Below are 18,443 nucleotides of genomic sequence, written 5' to 3'. Positions count from 1 at the left end.
CATTCCGCTTCAACCTATAAACGGGCTTGCCCTTCATGACGCGACGCCCCGCCGGAACCTGCGAGCGAGGGATGAGGCGGTACACACCCAGATCCTTGATGGACTGAAGCTCGTCCCGAAGGGCGGCGCGCCATTCATCCCGGAACGGAGACGCCTCGGCTTCCGCAAGAGAGGCGGGATCGCCCGGGTACTCGACATTGAGAGGCAAGACATCGTCATTAGCCAACGCCGCAAGCGCAGACGCAAGGTCCGGTGCGGCGTCAGCAGACGGCTCGCCTACGTCGAGGTCGGAAGTGACCACAGGAGGCGGAGCAGGGGCAGCGGCCGGGGCGCTAGGGGGAATAGGCACAGGGATACCGGAAGGGGAAGAGGGACGCGGAGAGGCCACGCGCATCTGCTCCAGAGTGCGATCCAGGCGAGAGACAAACGGCACGCCGACGGCGGCCGCCTGCTTCTGCGAAGGCATTGGTAAGCGCGAGGAGCGACGTACCGGCGGCGGGGCAGGCGCGAGGGCGGGAGCAAGGACAGGAGCGGGCCGCGCAGGCGCAGGAGGGACGGCCGGAGCTGAACGCATCGGAGGCGCGTCAGCCGGCACAGGAGCGATGAAGGACGGAGGCGGATCAGCAGCCACTGGATCATCGTCAATCACGGTGTCGGACGCCGACGCAGACGCAGACGCAGGCGAAGCTGGTGCGGGCGGGGCAGCCGAGGACGATGGCAGAACACCGGAGACCGGAGGAACCGAGGGAGCCTCGTGCGACTCGATGAACGAGACGTGAAACGACTCGACCACCTTATGGGTCCCTCTGTGGTACAGCCGATATGTCTTCGAGTGCTGACCGTACCCAATTAGCACGCACTCCACGGACCTCTCATATATCTTGGGATTGTGGCGGTTTTGAATGAGCACAAACGCCCTACAACCTATTTCCCGTAAGTGTGAGAGATCCGGCTTCTTGCCGTGCCACATCTCGTACGGCGTGACGCCAGGCGGGAGGGAGCGAGATGGCGTGCGGACGGACAGATAGTTCGCAGTGACGAGAAATTCGTCCCAGCGATTTGGCGGAGCATTGGCGGCAAGCCGCATGGCGCGAGCGCGGTCCATGAGCGTACGATGGAAACGTTCGATGCGACCATTCTGCGCGGATGTATGCGGCGCGGTCGTACGCCATTGAGAGCCACGGCCCTCGATCCACGCTTTGAAGTCGTTGGAGAGCAGCTCGCCGTTGTCCACCTGCACGATGCCTAGGTGTTCCCCGGTCTCGACCTCACGAGCGAGGACCCACGCTTTGAAACGTTCAAGGATGACCTTCGAGGGCACCGGAATAGCCCACGTATGCGACGTGTAATCATCAAGAATGTTCATAGAATACAAATTGCCCAGAGCCGAGCGCACGTCCTGCTGCCCCTGCACGTCCACAAAAACGGTGCCCAGAATCCGCTTCGCCTTCTCCCCCACCCGTACTTTAGGAACTGCGCTTCTCGTCTGCTTGCCGAGAATGCAATGTTCACACTTTGACGGTGGGGAGAGAATGATAGGCATACCTGAAACGGACCCGAAGCGAGCCATGTCGTGGATCGTGCGGTGGTTGACGTGCCCGAGACGACGGTGCCAAACATCGAGTGTCGGCACACGGCCAGAGTACAGGGCGTGCTCGGTGGAGGGAGGCGTCCCATCGAGGGAATAGAGACGCTTGGAAGTCAACGTGCCGGAGGCCAGAACAGCCCCGCCCGGCTTGAGAATGCGGACTCCAGTGTCCGTGAAGAGCACGGAGTAGCGAGACGCCGAGGCACAGAGGGCCGAGATACTGACAAGGCGGACAGTGGCCTGAGGCACGTAGAGGACGTTCTCGAGGATGATAGAGGCGCCGCGACCAATGTGAAGGCGTACCTTGCCCACACCGCAGGCGTAGATGACGGAGCCACTCACCCCCCTAATGCCACGAGGAGAGATGGGTCGGAGGTCATGGAAATCGGCTTTACGAGGGGAGAGGTGCGTGGACGCGCCGGAATCGAACACAAAGGGTTCAGTCCCTCAGTAGAGATGCGACGAGCCGAAGCAGGCAGCGGCGCCACCGAGAAAGCAGCAGGGTCGTCAGGAGCACGGCTGTGGGCCGTCCAGTTGAGAGAGACTGACTCTTCATCCTCGACGGACACCAAGGTCTCATATTCGAAGAGATCTGCCGGGACCGCCACCGTGGCGAGCCACTCAGGGGACGTGTCAGTGGCAAGACCGGCGAAGTCGGTTTCGGAAGTGGCGTCGCCCGAAGAGCGGACTCGGCGGTCGACGGTGGAACCGTGCTCAGTAAGTACGCATGGCCGGTCTTGCCGTCAACGATGTATGCACGGCCCTGCTTGTCGCGGTCAGTACCAGAGGAAGAGGCCGCCGGCTTAGCGGACGCTTCCCGGTCTTCTTGTTCGCGAGCACCTCCTCGCGACGACCTTCCATGCCGCCCCCGGGGGCCCAGCATTCCGGAGCTGTGTGGCCGTTCGGACGTGGGCACTTGGTGTTAGTGCACGTCTTCTGCGACGACGTCGGCTTCCCGGGCTTCGAATAGGCTGCGAGAGCGATGGCAGACGAGGACGCCTTGCTGTCGGAGAGGAGTCGTTGCTCAAGATCGAGGCGAGCAGCGATGTCGATGGACGTGTAAGGGATGCCCGAAGTGGCCGAAGCCGTGAGCGACGAACCAACCTGCGACTGCAGATGGGTGAGGTAGCCGTTCATGGAATTGAGCATGCCGATGGTCATGAAGACCTCGAGGTTCGGGATGCCGATGTGGAAGATACGTTCGGCCAGTTCTTGGAGGCGTGTAGTCGTCTCCGAGAAGTGTTCTTCGGCAGTGTAACGACAGGCAAGGAAATCCTGAAGAAGGCGGACCTGAGCGTATGCGCCAGGCTGCTTCTCGTGTCGAGCGCAGAGAGCGACCCAGAGAGCGCGTGCGTCCGTGAACCCAGCGATGAAGCGTTGCTCCTCTTTCACCGCCTTCGAGCTGAGCAAGGCGATGATCACCTGCTCGTTGCGTCGGAAGTTCACGACGGAGCTGGGGTCGTCGTCGACAGAGGGAGCGACTCCTCACCGGATAGGTACCCCCAGGCGAAGCAATCTTGAGAGAGTTCGCGATGTACGTCTTCCAATCGTACCAGTTGTCCTTCTTGCGGTCGAGGATGACTCCGCCGCTGAGCAGGGACGACGGGACGTGGAGGAGCGAGATCTTCTCTCTGGAGGTCGCCTTGAGATCCATCTTTATCGCCGGAGATAGTTCCGATTGCTTCCTTGGCGTTTTGGGTACCGATACCCTGGGACTCGAAGTCGGGGTGATCGTCATTGGCCGGTAGAGTGACTATATGCGGGGTAAAGGCGGGGTTAGCACACGTTGATGGGTGCCTCGAGGTTGTTCCGGGTCTGAAAAGCCGAAACGAAGTCTCAGGTAAGCGGGCGGGATCAAAATTACCGCCCGGGGCTCATAACCTGTAGAGACTAGACGATACGGTCAGACGCTCAGTCTCGAACAACTCGACTTAGATTGATCTACCTAGACGATACGGTCAGACGCTTCGTAGGTAGTCAGTATCAGTGCTACAGTATAGTGATGTGGATTCTTACCTCAGTCTCGAACAACTCGACTGAGGAAAGAGAAGGGGAGAGGACGAGACGGACGAACCACCCCCGGCGGTATGTCACGTGCCCGGCGGCGGAGATCGAGATTGCGGGGCGAACTCAACAGTCTCAATGGTCATGCAAGGTACTGCAGTATCATCGATACCGAGTCACTGTTGCTCACCCTCGTTTCGTGTGCAGGCACTCAATCTGACCCGCCGTGTTGGCTCAATGCTGAAGAAACTCGATGATCACCGACACTTCCTCATGACGATCGCAACAGGAGATCCACGAGGCATCGGTCGTCTTGTCGCCCAGGCCTTACGGGACAAAGTGAGCGCGAGCGAGCTTGTACGGCGGTTTGACGAGAGCATCGAGGGCATATACCATGTACGCGGTTACTCTGCCTTTGACTTCGATCTCGCTCTGCTTGCGCTGCGTCTCGGAGGCAGGAAGCTACTGTATGCACTCAACCACTCCATTGCAATCCCATCCATCCGTGCTCTGCGGCGAGCGCGCCATTTTACTCGCTTCATGCCAAGCTTTGGTCGTCCTACAGATGCCGACGTGGAGTGGAATCTATCTGAGGTACTCGGACCGAAGATCGACCGGCTGAAGGCCCGCGCGCAGGCTTCCGATCAGCAGACACATGGGACAGCTGCAGCGACGCAGTACTACCACTCGGGTGCATCGTTATGCTGGGACGAGATCTCACAAGAGGAGGTCGCATGCTACTTTCCTCATGCGGATTGCGTTGGCGGGCTTTGTCGGGAACACTGTCATCTCGTCGATCTCAGATTACGCAGCTTCCAGAGCGCTGTCGACATCGCAGAAGCCCTTGACAAAGGAGAGGTCCATTTGGGGAAGGAGGTCTCCGTCCTCGGTGTCATGTCCTTTGGTGACGAGCTTGGCCGGGGTGCACTCCCCATTGCTGCGTCGCCTACCTGCAAGTCTGAGACTCCTGCCGAGAGTGCAGAGACGGTACGCACAGTACTCCGCGTGTGGAAGAAGAGCTTCGCAATGTTCTTCGGCCCAATGTGGTCCTTTGCGTCAGACGGAGATGCTGGCCGCCGGGCGATGGTGTATGACCTGTTCATGCAGTATGTGATTTCACCATCGCATGCCTTATACAAGATACTCGGGCATCTACCGGGCCTCAATCTCTGTGTCGGCGACGACGATGTCACAGCAGATTTTGATTGGAAGCATGAAATAAAACGTACGTCTTCATTGTTCACACTTCGCAACGTAGAGATGCAGTCCATTGATAATGTCTGTTCGGCTTCGTCAGGCTTGGCTCGTCTGATGCGGACGCAAGAAGGCATTGTTGTCGGGGATACTATTGTGAACATTCACTGTCTCTCTCGCCACCTACGACGTGATCCCAAGCTATCTGATCTCGCGGTTGAGCGTCTCCTCAACCCCTCTGATTCTCAAGACGTACCTCGCGCGATTGATCTGTTACAGGGCATAGCCTCGCTATCAACTCTACCCCAGGAAGGATGCACACCGACCGAGCTTCAGGAACTCCGGGCCATCGCAATCATTGGCGAGCTGCTGTCGGCCTTCACCAATGCGTTCATCCGTCCGGATTGGTCCCTTACCCAGCAGCTCACATCCCTCAGCAAATTCGCGCACATGTCGTTTACACTATACTGTACACACGAACGAAGCTTCATGCCCCACCAACTGTATGGCGACCTGATGACAACAGTGAAGAACGCGATCTTCTGTGTCGCGAAGCAACAACTCTTGGACGGATCACAGAGATTCTATCTCTACGACACGGGTGATGATAAGCTCGAAGGACTCTTCGGGAACGTTCGCATGCAAGGCGGACATAACCCCAACTTCTCCTTCAAACAGCTGATCGAGCGACTTGGTGCTGCTGTTGATATAGATGCGGTGTTCTCGGCCCACCCCGAGCTTGATAAGGGTTCTCGCCGTCGCAAGGTCACTCGAACAGAGCACGCGGACCATCTAAATCACAAGTCTTGGACGGGCGATGTCATCGCTGACCATGTAAATCTGAAGTCGGCCTGGGCAGATGGTCGTCTCGCGGCTGTGAAGGCGCTCGAACTCATACACATTGCCACTGCATTCGACCAATCCTTCGATTCCACGCGCTCCATAGACATGCTCCAGCCAATACGACATGGGAAATTTCCTGGAGTCTCGACCGAGATAGATCGTTCTCTCGAGGAAGTGGGCGCCGCGGCTGCCACACTGGCATCGGACGCCAGCACTGATACTATAGTACGCCCTCCGAGTCGGACTTCACAGCCTCAACAACCTCCCATTACGAACATGTCACCGACGTTCTTGGCAGCTGTTCTCGGGCCGACCCAGGCCACTGCCAGTACACTACCAGCCCCGTCTTTGCCGATCTCAGCAGTTGACTCCGAGGATGGCACCTTGAAGTCATTGGGCCCGCCGCCTGCGCCAACTCCGAGTCGCGAACCTCACGCTGTCAGCTCCGAGTCCGAGTCCAACATGGAAGTCACATCAGATGACTCGGAGTTGGACATACTTGTCATAGAGGAAGAGCATTGCGAGCTTCTTCCATCCAGTGCCGCGTACAATGATCTCTCCGAAGACAGCTCTGACAATGCTCACCTTTCCGCTACTGTCCCACTTGAAGACCGCCTGGATGAACCTGAAGATCCCAGTCACCGTCTACCTCAGGCTGTATCCTCACCAGCTATCGAGGACACTTCTCCGTGGCTATGGACCGAACACGGTCACAAAATTCATAAGTCGACAGCCTGTATACAGGTCATCACTCCAGACTGGGTCCGCAAGCCGCACGAGCGCATCTTCCGTGTTCGATGCTATAGTTCGGACGTCAAACCCCGCGACGTCAACTCGGGCAGTACCCTTAATCCAAACATGTTCATCCTTGGTCACCTCTTCGCGACGCTTATACGCTGTGACGGTCACGCTGCACTCGCCATAATGAAGTCGATCGGAATTCATGAGAAAGGAAAGCCAGTGTCACGGATACAGATACCAAATCTAGCCCACGCGGCGTCTGGCATCAAGCTTACTGGGCAAGTTCTCGAACTCTGTGCTGTAAGCCAGGGATCAAAGCACATGGCACTGGACGCTGCTTCGGAGGAATCAACACAGCCGCCGTCTTCATTACCAATCGAAATGCAGCGGGACACGGGGGATTCAAGTCCCGTCTGCCTTGCATCAGCATCCAGCGCGGACGCCGGAGTCTCTACTTGGCTATGGACTGGATCACTCGCAACCATCAGCTCCGACCATGAAGCTGCTCGTCACGGCGGACCATCGCGCACGACGACTCAGCCTGTACACAAACTGTCGCACAAGATGCTCTCTGCGAAGGTCTGCAGTCATGTCTGTCATGTACTGAACCCGAACATTGTCGACGCCCGGGGCATACTGATGGAGCAGGAACGTCCTCACCTCAATGAGACGGGCTTAACATGGGAGTTCCCATCATCCGCACTCAAGGATGTCATCGACGATCTGTGGCAGACAACACTCCAGGCGGACTCCGTCGCCCTGCTTCCTCTTTTGAAAACGGGTAATATGCAGTTTCCTTATAATATCGGAGGTACGCATGACTCAGACAACGTCTACTCGGTCAGCTCAAGCTCAATCTCATGTGTTATGCTCAGGGCGTCCGATGCTCGTCTCTGAAGATGCAGCCCAATACTTGGAAGCCCAGAGAATGACGGACGACACGAAGCGAAGGTGCTATCAATGCCTTGTGGAGGTGGAACCAGCGCGGATGCGGAACCACGTCGGCGAACATATCCTCAAAGCATTGCGAGGTGTACATGAAGACTTACAAGGACAGCATGTGAGTATCAAATACTTCGAGACGTAACGTACAGCAACTCACCACCACGATATGCATTGAAGATCGCTCTGCCCGAGCTGCCATGTGGCTTCTGTGGACGTCCCGAGCGGCTGTGTGTCGCGCCGACAATGACCAAGGGTACGGGTGGGAGCTCACCACAGGCAAGAAGTGAATGCCCTTACTATAGGCTCTTCTTCTATCAACCGAGCCTCAAGACGTCCGGAACTACGCCTTGCACGAACGTGCCGTTTGTATGCAAGATACCCGGGTGCAAGACTGAGAAAGAGGGGAACTGGACTGCGATATGGAAGTACAATCTCCGTGAGCATATGCGTGTCTTCCATCCCACCTATAGCATCGACAACGCAGGACTCGGACTGGACGCACTGATACCACTTCCGCCAGCGATTATTCGTGATATGTACATCTCGGACGAAGAAGACAAAGGCTTGAGAATACCTGACAGTCACATTCCGTACAAGCCATCACTCCCACCCCTTCCTGAACCCCTTGGACCTACGTCTGGTGCAGCAGCCTCGTCGTGGACAGCTACAGGCTCGCGGGGAGCTAAGAGACGGCGTGTTCAGAAGCGGTGATCAGGCTGTGTACCCGGCGAACATGCATATACTTTACCATTAATCTACATATTGTACAAATCAAGTATGGTACGAGAGTGTTACGAGTACTATAGAAGTAATCGTTAAGCCGACCGCGACCTCACACTGTCCTCCGAGTTATGGATGCGCATTGCGTGCATCTGGAATACATCGGGAGGAACTTCCGTATTGGGACTGCACCTGGGCGCTTGCTATCCCAAAACGGAACCCCCCCCCCCCTACCCAGTCTTCGGGGTCTCTGGGATTTGGGAGGAGGACGTCTGAAATTTTGTTATCGCCCCCCTCTTGCTCGCCCCCCTCTTGACCTGGCCTCCTCCGCCACCCCCGCTTACCTAAGCCGCTCACAGCCCCGTCCCTTCCGTTTCACACACGTCCCCGTCTCTTCTCCCCGACATCGTCGTCCACATCGCAGAGCTTCATTCGAGAACAACACCGGCGACGAGGGGATGATCGCCTCAACTTTCGCAAATACAAATTCGAGAGCGCCAGATACAGGATAGTCTCTACTGCTGCGGCTGACACTGTAAAAGTTAACTTAGACGGAACTAGTGAGCTGTGCGGTATGACGCTGTCAGAACTCTATTGCTATCTCGTTATGTGCCCAGGTATACTGCGATCTGCGTGTAACTTACCGGCGATTTGGACGCTCCATATGGATGTGCAAGCAGCGCATCCACATAACTCACTCCTATGTGCACGGTGTCATGTCGCGGCCTGTACGACGCGAAGATCATAAGCGATGTTCTCCGCTTCCTATAAGGTATGACACCGGTATTGTCCTCCAGAGCTGTCGTTGCTCACTGCTTGAACGGTAGGTCCCGCCGCGTCAAGAGCTAGTCTGAGCGTACACGCTGAAAACTGTTGTATTCAAGGTCAGGCACATCCCATAGGGGCTCACATGAAGCATGTTCGCGGTCGGTTGGGCCTTCCCTTGATCCACTGCTATGTACAAGTTGAAGGAGAACGAGACGAATTCAGCAGACTACGCTAGTGTCGTCCGCCCGCTAATCACGGTCACCTGACTGCATGTAACCGCGTTGTAACTGCGAAGTTCGCGCAGATGGGTCCGAACCTCAGGATGTGTCGCGAGCGCGTTGAACGGTGAATGCACGTACTTACCATGGAGACAGATGTACAATGTTCATGTCCCTGCCGGCGACAACATTCCTCAGACGTTCACTTGGTGTCCGACACCCCTTCTTCGCTGACCTAAGCCACTCGCAAGCCGGGGCTCATAGTCATAGTCCCGACGATTCCGTCTTGCTTCCGTCTCACACATCGCCCCCTGTTTCTCCCCGCTGCAAATCCGCGACGCCTGCTCTCGCCGCCATCATCGGATCCATCTCGTTACTCGGCCGTATGGCTTCCGGTCATTTCTTCGACGAAAAAACGAGACAAGCAATTGACCAAGCCTTCAGCAATGTCACTCTTTCCAACGAAACCCTGCACTCCCACGCGAACAAGCTCCTCGGGGTGTACGACGACCCGTCTCTCGCTGCGCTGAACACGCCTAGGTGGGCGTCCCGAATAGCGCAAGTCTCAGCAAAGGTCCCTATCTTCACCGCTACACGTTTCTTCCACTCGCTCTACCAGACGGCAGATGACCTCGGTCTCACATCTGGGAAGCGATATGTGTCGGCTGCGATCTGCACATGCGCCGGCGATGCTTTTTGTGGAACCGACCCCAAGGCAATAGCGGAGCGATTGGCAGAACTTGCGTCGGCTTGGGCAGCGTTCGTACTCTGGCCTAGTGAGTCTTTTCATATGACCATTTATACAGGCACCTGACGGTCTTGATTCACAGTTTTCGTACGCGCGAGGCAAGACCACCAAATCCCACTCGAAAACTCTAATTATAGCACACCAATGTCGGAGGACGAACCCAACTGGCTGACGGATCGGTGTAGCGGGATGAGAGCAGCGGTACGCCAACTCCTCTCCACCCATTTGACGTTCGCTCATGATGCACAGTTGCTGCAAAGAGATCACTACACCTGTTTCATGACTGGGTTGGTTAACCCTGTCGCACCTAATGAGATCTCTCCGGGCGCGCCAGAATTAGACTTGGAAGGAATCAGAATTGTCAAGCGTGTTTATTTCGGCGCTGACACGACGGAAGAGGTAAGCTCTGCGCGTTGAATCATGCCCAATGCTCATATCGGCACAGATTCGTTCCACGATGACTTGTGGACGTCTTGAGGCATTATTGCGAGGTCGATGACTCGATCCTCCACAATTTGGCAAAAGTGGACGAGACCCACAATTGCTTGCTCCTCAGTCCGACGGCACGCCAAGGCTTTGACATGTTCGCTTGGTGTTTGAGGGCTACTGAGGTCAGTCGATCGGGCCATGACCGGTGACCCCTTGACGCAACACTTTGTAATTGGAATGTAACTGAACCCTTCGCAGACTCCAAACCGTTATGAGATCAAGGTTCACCATCCAAACCATGCCGGCGCGAGCCACGTCGACCGTCATGTCACATTCGAGGATCGCAACACCGAGTTTACGTCTTCGGATGACAATGCCAGTGTCCCGAACTCAGGCACCACACCGCAGCCTCTTCAGCCCTCCCAAAAACCTCCCGGAGTCGAACCTCCCAATCCCAGGCTGTTACGACTTCACGCTGCGCTCACCAGTGTCCTCCACCTGAGTGGAGCCGCTTCTGTGTTCGGTGCCCTGTACAGAACGCGTTCCGCTGCAAGCGATTCCGTGCTTCCAGATACGAATGGCCCCGCTTTCTGGACGTCCGTAGTGTCGTACGATGGGCCGGAAGTGACTTTGCAAGCGGACATGTCTTATTCCATTGCGCTGTCGCTATCGTCGTTATAGACAGCCGCCGATTGTTAATTGTTAGGTGCCCATGCCCTCTGAGATAGAATTTTAATTTCACTCGGTTTGCTGTGCCCAGGTGTATGTCCGATTGTAACCTACTTCCTGAACATATCGTACATCGTACCGCCCTGCTCAACGACGGGTTGTACTCCCGCACGAGGAAGCATCTCGACATTTTTCTGTTTCTCACCACGCCGAAGGATTACTCTATAGATGCATCGATTGTCTCAGGTTTTAAATAATGGGAACTGGTCGTTGACAGCCTGTTGTCGCGCGCTGTAAGCTAGACATCCCGGGGCGAGCTCAGCCTTGCGTCTGGGAAGGCTTACGTACAGCATACTGCGCATGGTTGTACTGAATAGATGTGGCATTGCACTGACCCGGAAAGTGATATCTGGTGTCACAATACCAAGGCAAGTGATCAGAGAGCTCGAGAGCAAAAAAATACTTCATCGAAGAGACCCGCACCATTGAGCCTCCGACTAACAGTGATAAACATGTAGGACGAAGCGAATGCGTGTAGCAAAGAGCGGTAGCATACGTACTATGAGATTTTCCTCCGTTTCCTCGACTGCGCATCGACTCGGACCACCTCTTCCTCCTCGCCTCCGCTCTCCCCACTCTCGTCGAATGTCTCTCCCCCTCCCTTCTTGAGTCCCTTCATCTTCCGCGTCTGCAACTTGCTCAGATCCTGTTTGGCAACGTGTATCCTCCCGCGCAGGTCACCCATCTCGTCCACCTCCATGTTCTTCCGCTTCTTGCCGAGTCCCTTCTCCACCTCCTGCTTCCGCAGCTTCGGCCGCCTGAGTGCCTGCTTGAGGAGCTCCGAATCGGGCTCCGTGTGTCGCCTCAGTACGAGGTCCATCGACGGACCCATGTCCGTGAGCTCCACCCGCGGAATGCGCGTTCCGGAGGCGAGCAGCTTCACGTTGTACACTCGGACATGCACTGTCGGCAAGTCGGCTGAGCTTGAGGCTGAGGAAGTAGAGGTCGATGTTAGCAGCGGGTTGGAGGTGGCGGTGGTATTGAGCGAAGCTGGGGTAGGCCCGAGAGAAACGCTGATGACGTGCTCGAGTCCGGCGAGACAGATGGAGTCAATAGCTTCCCCGTTGAAGAAGTCCAATAGGAGAGACTTCAGCTGGACGAAGCGCGGATGTGTGTCGAAGAGCTCAGATGCGAAGTGCATCAATGGCTTATGCCCAGGGTGGCCTTCGGTGTCTAAGAAATGACGATCAGTGGGTTTTACAGTATTGCGAAGATCCACGCACCTTGAACTCGTTCATACTGATCCACTTCTCTACCCCAACCTCGCACATGTCCAGTACTCGTTCGTCGTACATGCGTACGAATACTAGTCCATCTGGCCGCTTCTTTGTGCTTTGCCCACCACAAACAAGCTCGCGTCGTTCTTCTTTGCCCAGAAGTCTAACGAAGAAGCGTCTTCAAATGGCCTTACGGCGTTCTTTTTCGAGAATGAATGGCATTTGGTCGTTTGAGGGCCATCTTAGCGAGACGAAACCGTGCGTGAATGAGTGACAGAGCCCGTATAACAGAGCTCGCTACGCACTAGTTCCTTCATTACCGCATTAACCTTCTCGCCCGTGTGCGTACCCTTGACAAAGATCGCTGTTCTTGCGTCCTCGACCTCCTTCGGCTCACGCGCCTGAAGGGCCCGTTTGGAACGTGCATTTTTTGGTTTTCTTCATATACTGTAGCAGCATATTATTTTTCGAATTCACAACAACGTACATTGTGCGCAACATAGCAAGGAGGAGGAGGTGTGCGGGCGCTGTGGCTGGGGAAAACTTGCAGTCGAAGACAGAGTCGATCGCCATCTCAGATCCGCCAGAAGCAATCACGTGCCACATCGTCCTGGACCTCGAACGAATCTCAGCCACTCCTTGTGAGCCACTTATTAGCACTACGCCTGGTCTATTGAACAAGCATCGGGCACTTCGACATCTACATCAGTCAGTGACAAAAAGCGCAGAACGGGGCCAAGAATTGCTCAGCCATGAAGGTACAGACCGGCGTGCTAAGCTACGCGTTCCGAACCATACACGATACTCAGACTTCGCACCAGGTTGCCATCGAAGGCTGCTGCCACGGCGAGCTCGACGCCATATACGCTGAGCTACACAACCTCGAACAGCGTCATAGCTACAAAGTGGACTTGCTCCTCATCTGTGGTGACTTCCAGGCTATCCGCAACCACCGTGACCTCCAATGCATGGCCGTACCAGACAAGTATCGCCAGCTGGGCGAGTTTTGGAAGTAGGTCAGATCAGATTGCGAGCGTTGATATGAAGACCGCAAGTGTCATGGACCGTTTACTGATGTCATTACAAAGATATTATGCGGGAGAGAAAGTAGCACCTCTGCTCACCCTCGTTATCGGAGGTAATCACGAAGCGTCTAGTTACTTCTGGGAACTGTGCGTCATATACACGTCTCACCAGAAGCAACTTGTCAACTGACCTTACATAGGTATCATGGTGGCTGGATTGCACCCAATATTTACTTTCTCGGACATGCCGGATGTGTACAGGTGAACGGGATTCGCATAGCCGGCGCCTCGGGCATATTCAAGCCGCAAGACTTTCGACGCGGTATGTGCTTGAACGCCTGCAGGTATCCGATGGAAGCGCTGAGACAGCTTTCTATAGGCCATCACGAAAGGGTACCGTATAACCATGGGTCGATGCGTAGCATCTACCACATACGCGAATACAACGTCCGGAAACTATCCTTAGTGAGTATGCTTCGTTCTCATCGCTTCTGCCTCCTCATTGTCCTCCGCCAACGATCGAATCGAGTATTAACCGCTATCATCTTATATATATTCTGACTGTGGCTACAGCTCTCATCCCCGACGGTCTTCCTCTCCCACGACTGGCCGCAAGGCATCGAGCATCACGGCGACCTCCGCTACCTCCTCCGGCGCAAGCCCCACTTCCGCGACGACGTCAAGAAAGGAGTGCTCGGCTCACCCCCGCTCATGAACCTCCTGCAAACCCTCAAGCCAGAAAGGTGGTTCGCTGCACACCTACACTGTCGCTTCGAAGCGCACGTAATGCATGGCCCGCTCCCCATGCGGAGAATAACAGGCACAGCGGGAGCACTGCTGCCGCGGGTATGGAGAACCCCGACGAGATCACGATCGAGGATGGAGATGGAGGGGGTGCGGGAGAAGCAGCAGGCACTGAGCGGCCCACGTCAGCTCCCGAGCCGGAGGCTGCGAACGCGGCCGACCAGAAGCCGCCAGCTGCTCCCGCCAATCCGGACGAGATCATGCTTGATGACGAAGTTGAGCAAGTTGCGAGACCCCCGCCGCCACCACCCCCACAACGGGAGACTACATTCGTCGCTCTTGACAAATGTCTGCCGAGAAGACAATTTCTGGAGGTGCGTTTCCTTCTCACAACCTCAGCGGTATGTAAGCTGATGCAGGTCATTGGTATCTGCCTGCACTCCTTGGTGGCAAATGTAGGTCGTCGACATACCAGAACCTCCAGAATACCAGCAGACCGCGATGGGCGAGCGGACTGTGCCGGTGCTCTCATTTGATCCGGAGTGGCTCGCCATCACACGCGCCTTCCATCCGTACATGTCCACGGGTCTGAACCAGCTGACGTATCCCGACGAGAGCACCGCCCGAGCTGCTGTCGAGAAGGACCTTGAGTGGGTGAAAGAGCACGTAAAGGCGACGAAAATCGAAGAGTGCCAGGCGTTCGTGGTAACCGCGCCTCCACCGAACCCGACCGCTGATAATAGGGACGCTAGCTTGAGGGACCAACGTACGTCTTGTTCCCTTGGATCGTATGGCGCTGTAGCAACTGCGAGGGTGTTTGACATTGACGTATGCTGTCCTGTAGCGCCACACTATCCAAACCCTCAGACGCAGGCGCTTTGCTCGATGTTGGAGATTGAAAACAAGATCGATCCACGATAGCATAGGGGCCCTTGGCCTTGACTTCTATTTTGAATCTTCATTCAGATCTCGCGGCCCCTATGACGTCGGTCCGCGCTGTTTGCTAAAGAGTGGCTAAAAGTTGCGCTAGCTCCCCAAGGTGGATCTTGGGTGGACCGCAGAAGACCCACCTTGTCGCGCTACATATGGATGAATTGGAACAACAAATGTCGAACGTCAATCGGATTCGATTGAAACATGGTCTGCACCATGCAGAGCTTGTCTCGACTCGGATGCTCCATTCATTATGCTTGTAATTGCCTGTGATTTCTCCGAGCTCCTCCTGTCCCACCTGTAATACGTATTGGGCTGTCTTGTCTCGCAGCCGTCGACGCTCACGGCATCATGCCTGTTCATTCTCTCAGCTGTCGTCCTTCAAGCATTCAGTTGCCGCTCAGTTTCCATCAGACCTTTGCGGTTCAAGTTATATTAAACCGCTTATCAAGATGCGTGCACCTACATGGACGCGCAACGCAATGACGTTGATCATCATCTGTATCTGCTGGCTCAAGCTGCCATGTCATTGCGGAAGTGATCTCCATTATTCGTCATGCCGTCAAGCACAATGCTGATCAAGAGAAACCATAAAACAGCTCGCGGACAGGCCATGATATGCTGGTACATGGTGATCGCGCTCAGCGCGGAAGGATTCATAGATGGAGGGGGCGGAACACGCGTGAAGGAGAGAACTTGGCTACCGAGCGCGACCCAGCATGTCTTCATGCAGTCGGTCGCAGCCCGAACGCTCGAGCTGATCACCGACACGCAGGGAAGAAAGTAGAACAGCCATGATGGCACTGCCATGCAGGGTCGGGTGGTCTGGAAACCGGATATACCACGAGAACAAAGACGCTTTCGGACACGACGAGCCCAGTCGAGGTTCGTGGAATACTCCACGAAGCGCGGAAAGGATCGTGCGCAATGAGCTTAACGGACGTGCGTAGAAGAGCTACACACATCCCCGAACGTCAGGCGTGGTCCTGGCGTGCACGGCGTATGTATTTCTGCGTCAGCAGTCCCACCTTCGCATGTCCCATCGGAGCACCGTCTTCCTGGATCCTGGGCCTCCGGGCTTCGCATCTTATCCGGAGAAGGCATCATGAAACGCGCGCGCCCCTAGGCCCCCAGGGAACGCGGCGGCTTGAAGGCGAGGACGACCCCAGAACCGGTCAGTAGCAACGAACACGAGTCGGAGCTAGTGCGAGTCGACGTCACCGCTTCGCGTCAGTGGTCTCCCATCTCCCATCTGCGGCGTGTATCTCGCCTCGCTCGCCCGCATCTCCCATTACCCTGACACGGGCTTAATCTACCCATTGACGGAAGGCCGCTGCTCGAGAGGCGGAATGAAGAAGGCTGCAGGCCCGATAGCGAGCTCGTTCCGCCCGTGTATTTGTCCCGTGCTTCGACACACTTGTGCTGCAATTGCGACGTGCTGCGCAGACTCTAGTCCCGAATGCGATGGCGATCTGTCAGATGGGTGTATGCTTCCGGCATCATGTGGACGGCCTGCGCGGTTGTCTGTCGTCCATCCAGCAGGGTCGCACATCGTGGCCGTCCAGAAGACCCGAGTAGACCGAAACGAGGACGAGGACAACTACGCCAAAAATACGGGGACAAGGACAAGAACAAGGCCGCGATCATGTCCGTCGCCAGGCCGTTCACAATCAAATCAAATCAAACACATCCGGGCTGGTGCGGAGAGAATGACAGAGCGAGCAAGCGCGTACGATGGTCGTGTACGCATCGGCGACAGTCATCGACGAATTCACCCTTTCCCAATTTCAGGGCATCCCCGTCCGCGACGAGCAATCATTGGCCCATCCCTCCCTTTGTCGCTTGATCGGGCGACAAACACTCAGGCCGCCGTCCTATCTGGGAGGACGGACCCCAGTCCACCCTCGGAAAGACCCGTGTCGGATCCTTTCCCTGCGCGGTGTTGGTATCGGTAGCCACTGCCACGTCGTGCTCGCCGTCATCAGACTACCGAGTGGATCCCCCACCCCCGAACTTTCTCTGTCGATGCGGCCCCCTGTTTTGTTATTTTATTTTTACGCCGCGGAGCTCAATCGACCGACCGACCGGAGGGACGGAGGACAATAGCGGCGCGATCGGACACCAGCTTCCGGACTGGGCAGTGGGGCCTACAACGCGTCGGGCACTCACACAGGCCGTTTCTCGCCAGCGAGCAGAGCAGCGTCACCGAAGGACGGATTGCAACGCACTGGCTGGTCGTTCTCGATGTAGAGACGACCGTCGCCGACTTTCAGGCCGTCTGGCGTCGCGAGAAATCGTCTGCAGCACGAGCAACGCTCTCGCAGCGATGGGAGCGATATCGAGGCAACCAGCAGAGACAACCGACGTGTACTACTAGCAGAGTAGGTCGGCAGCATCCCCAGGGGCCAGGGAGTTCAACGGCCCTCAATGCGAGGCTGTACACAGCGCTTGGAAGTGCGCGCTCACCGCCGACTCTCGATCATCGACGAACATCATACGCTGCCCATCGACGCGTTATTCTCCCTGGACAACCAGTGAGTCATCGCCTATACTGTCGATGTTCCTACGATTTCACTTGCCAGTGCGCATGTGCGGCAAGGCGCATCCGTCGCCACTCTACCGCCAACGGGGCGCTTCACGCCACCCAACATCCAAAAAAATCGCGCCAGCCGCCGTTCGCAAACCTGCCCTCACTCAGCTCACTCCCTCGGTCTGCACCTACCTACCGACCTACCTACTCTCCTACGTGCCTGTCCCTGCTTTCCTGAGGGCCCTTGTCAGTGGGTGCTCTTCGACCCACCCTGATCGTTCCTACCGCCGGCCTCAGGACTTTATACCTTACACCCGCCCGCAGGCAGTCCCACAGACAGGACGGCAAGGTCCCGACCCGTGCGCATCCACGATCAGCCGCCTGACCCCGCTCTGCCTTCCTGCTGCCTCGCCCCCTCCACGCCCAGTCATCCCTCCGTCCTCCTCGCCATGGCAATCTAGCCAGAAGCGTCCTCAGTCTCCGAAAACCGCGCCCGAAGACACAGCTAAAGGAGCCAGGCCCCACAATCTAGCACGACAATCGCCAGCGACAGGACGGCCGAGCGCGGACGTTTTGGCGGCGCGCAGGCTTGGACGTCCAGCAGACCTACGGCTGCTCCTTCCGGTGCGCACTCCGCCAATCGGCTCGCTCAGGGACGCCGTCTGGAGCCAGGAGGCCCGCATGCGTGTGGGGAAGACAATACGTTAATTCGTGATACATGATCGTTCGCGCAAATTTTCTGCGCGGCCGGACATGGCAAAGGCTCGACTGTAGGTGCTCAGCCTATGGCAGGGAGCTGGCGGACACGTTCTGCTCCAAATTTGTGTGGACAGAACACCGCCCCGGGGCCAGGCAGGACTTCTGAGGGGTCAGCGGGATGTCAACCGCGATGAAGGCCTCAGGATTGGCGCGGCTTGTCTACTGAGCCGATCACGACGGGAACGGATGGAGAGACAGGATGGGATGCTCCTACCTGCCAGCTAGGATTGGCTGTAGATGTCGGACTGGTAGTTTCAGCGCGAGACGGTCTGGGTGCAGGCGTCCTCGGAGGTTCGCCCGTGCCTCAC

General features: G+C 56.5%; 6 protein-coding genes across 6 annotated transcripts; 5 read left to right on the top strand and 1 right to left on the bottom strand.

Annotated features, from left to right (window-relative positions):
• Positions 1–3,736: 3,736 nt before the first annotated feature.
• On the top strand, positions 3,737–5,797 carry B0H18DRAFT_880539 (uncharacterized protein; the record flags this gene model as incomplete). The annotated part of the gene is made up of 2 exons (XM_048040774.1): positions 3,737–4,817; positions 4,890–5,797. Coding segments are annotated over 2 exons (1,989 nt in total), but the record flags the coding sequence as incomplete, so codon positions are not given.
• Positions 5,798–7,292: 1,495 nt separating this feature from the next.
• Positions 7,293–7,906, top strand: B0H18DRAFT_826147 (uncharacterized protein; the record flags this gene model as incomplete). The annotated part of the gene is made up of 2 exons (XM_048039351.1): positions 7,293–7,430; positions 7,493–7,906. Coding segments are annotated over 2 exons (552 nt in total), but the record flags the coding sequence as incomplete, so codon positions are not given.
• Positions 7,907–9,184: 1,278 nt separating this feature from the next.
• B0H18DRAFT_1190070 (uncharacterized protein) lies at positions 9,185–9,835 on the top strand (the record flags this gene model as incomplete). Its single annotated transcript, XM_048036037.1, has 2 exons — positions 9,185–9,797; positions 9,828–9,835. 2 exons carry the CDS (start codon positions 9,185–9,187, stop codon positions 9,833–9,835), a joined length of 621 nt encoding a protein of 206 aa, XP_047890562.1.
• Positions 9,836–10,284: 449 nt separating this feature from the next.
• On the top strand, positions 10,285–10,879 carry B0H18DRAFT_880561 (uncharacterized protein; the record flags this gene model as incomplete). The annotated part of the gene is made up of 2 exons (XM_048040777.1): positions 10,285–10,380; positions 10,457–10,879. Coding segments are annotated over 2 exons (519 nt in total), but the record flags the coding sequence as incomplete, so codon positions are not given.
• Positions 10,880–11,110: 231 nt separating this feature from the next.
• B0H18DRAFT_1022312 (Brix domain-containing protein) lies at positions 11,111–12,750 on the bottom strand (the record flags this gene model as incomplete). Its single annotated transcript, XM_048029582.1, has 5 exons — positions 11,111–12,100; positions 12,147–12,249; positions 12,270–12,344; positions 12,450–12,582; positions 12,632–12,750. 5 exons carry the CDS (start codon positions 12,748–12,750, stop codon positions 11,427–11,429), a joined length of 1,104 nt encoding a protein of 367 aa, XP_047890560.1. The 3' UTR covers positions 11,111–11,426.
• A 146-nt stretch (positions 12,751–12,896) lies between these two features.
• B0H18DRAFT_1190060 (lariat debranching enzyme, C-terminal domain-containing protein) lies at positions 12,897–15,260 on the top strand (the record flags this gene model as incomplete). The annotated part of the gene is made up of 8 exons (XM_048036036.1): positions 12,897–13,156; positions 13,233–13,316; positions 13,370–13,491; positions 13,549–13,634; positions 13,743–13,912; positions 13,948–14,287; positions 14,373–14,679; positions 14,758–15,260. 8 exons carry the CDS (start codon positions 12,897–12,899, stop codon positions 14,832–14,834), a joined length of 1,446 nt encoding a protein of 481 aa, XP_047890559.1. The 3' UTR covers positions 14,835–15,260.
• Between the last annotated feature and the right edge of the window lie 3,183 nt (positions 15,261–18,443).

This window comes from Fomitopsis serialis, assembly GCF_022376445.1.
Source record: "Fomitopsis serialis strain Sig1Antser10 chromosome Unknown B0H18scaffold_63, whole genome shotgun sequence".
NCBI classification, from domain to species: Eukaryota; Fungi; Basidiomycota; class Agaricomycetes; order Polyporales; family Fomitopsidaceae; genus Fomitopsis; species Fomitopsis serialis.
Note: the sequence above shows the minus strand (reverse complement) of the source record. Positions and strands in the feature narration are given on the sequence as shown.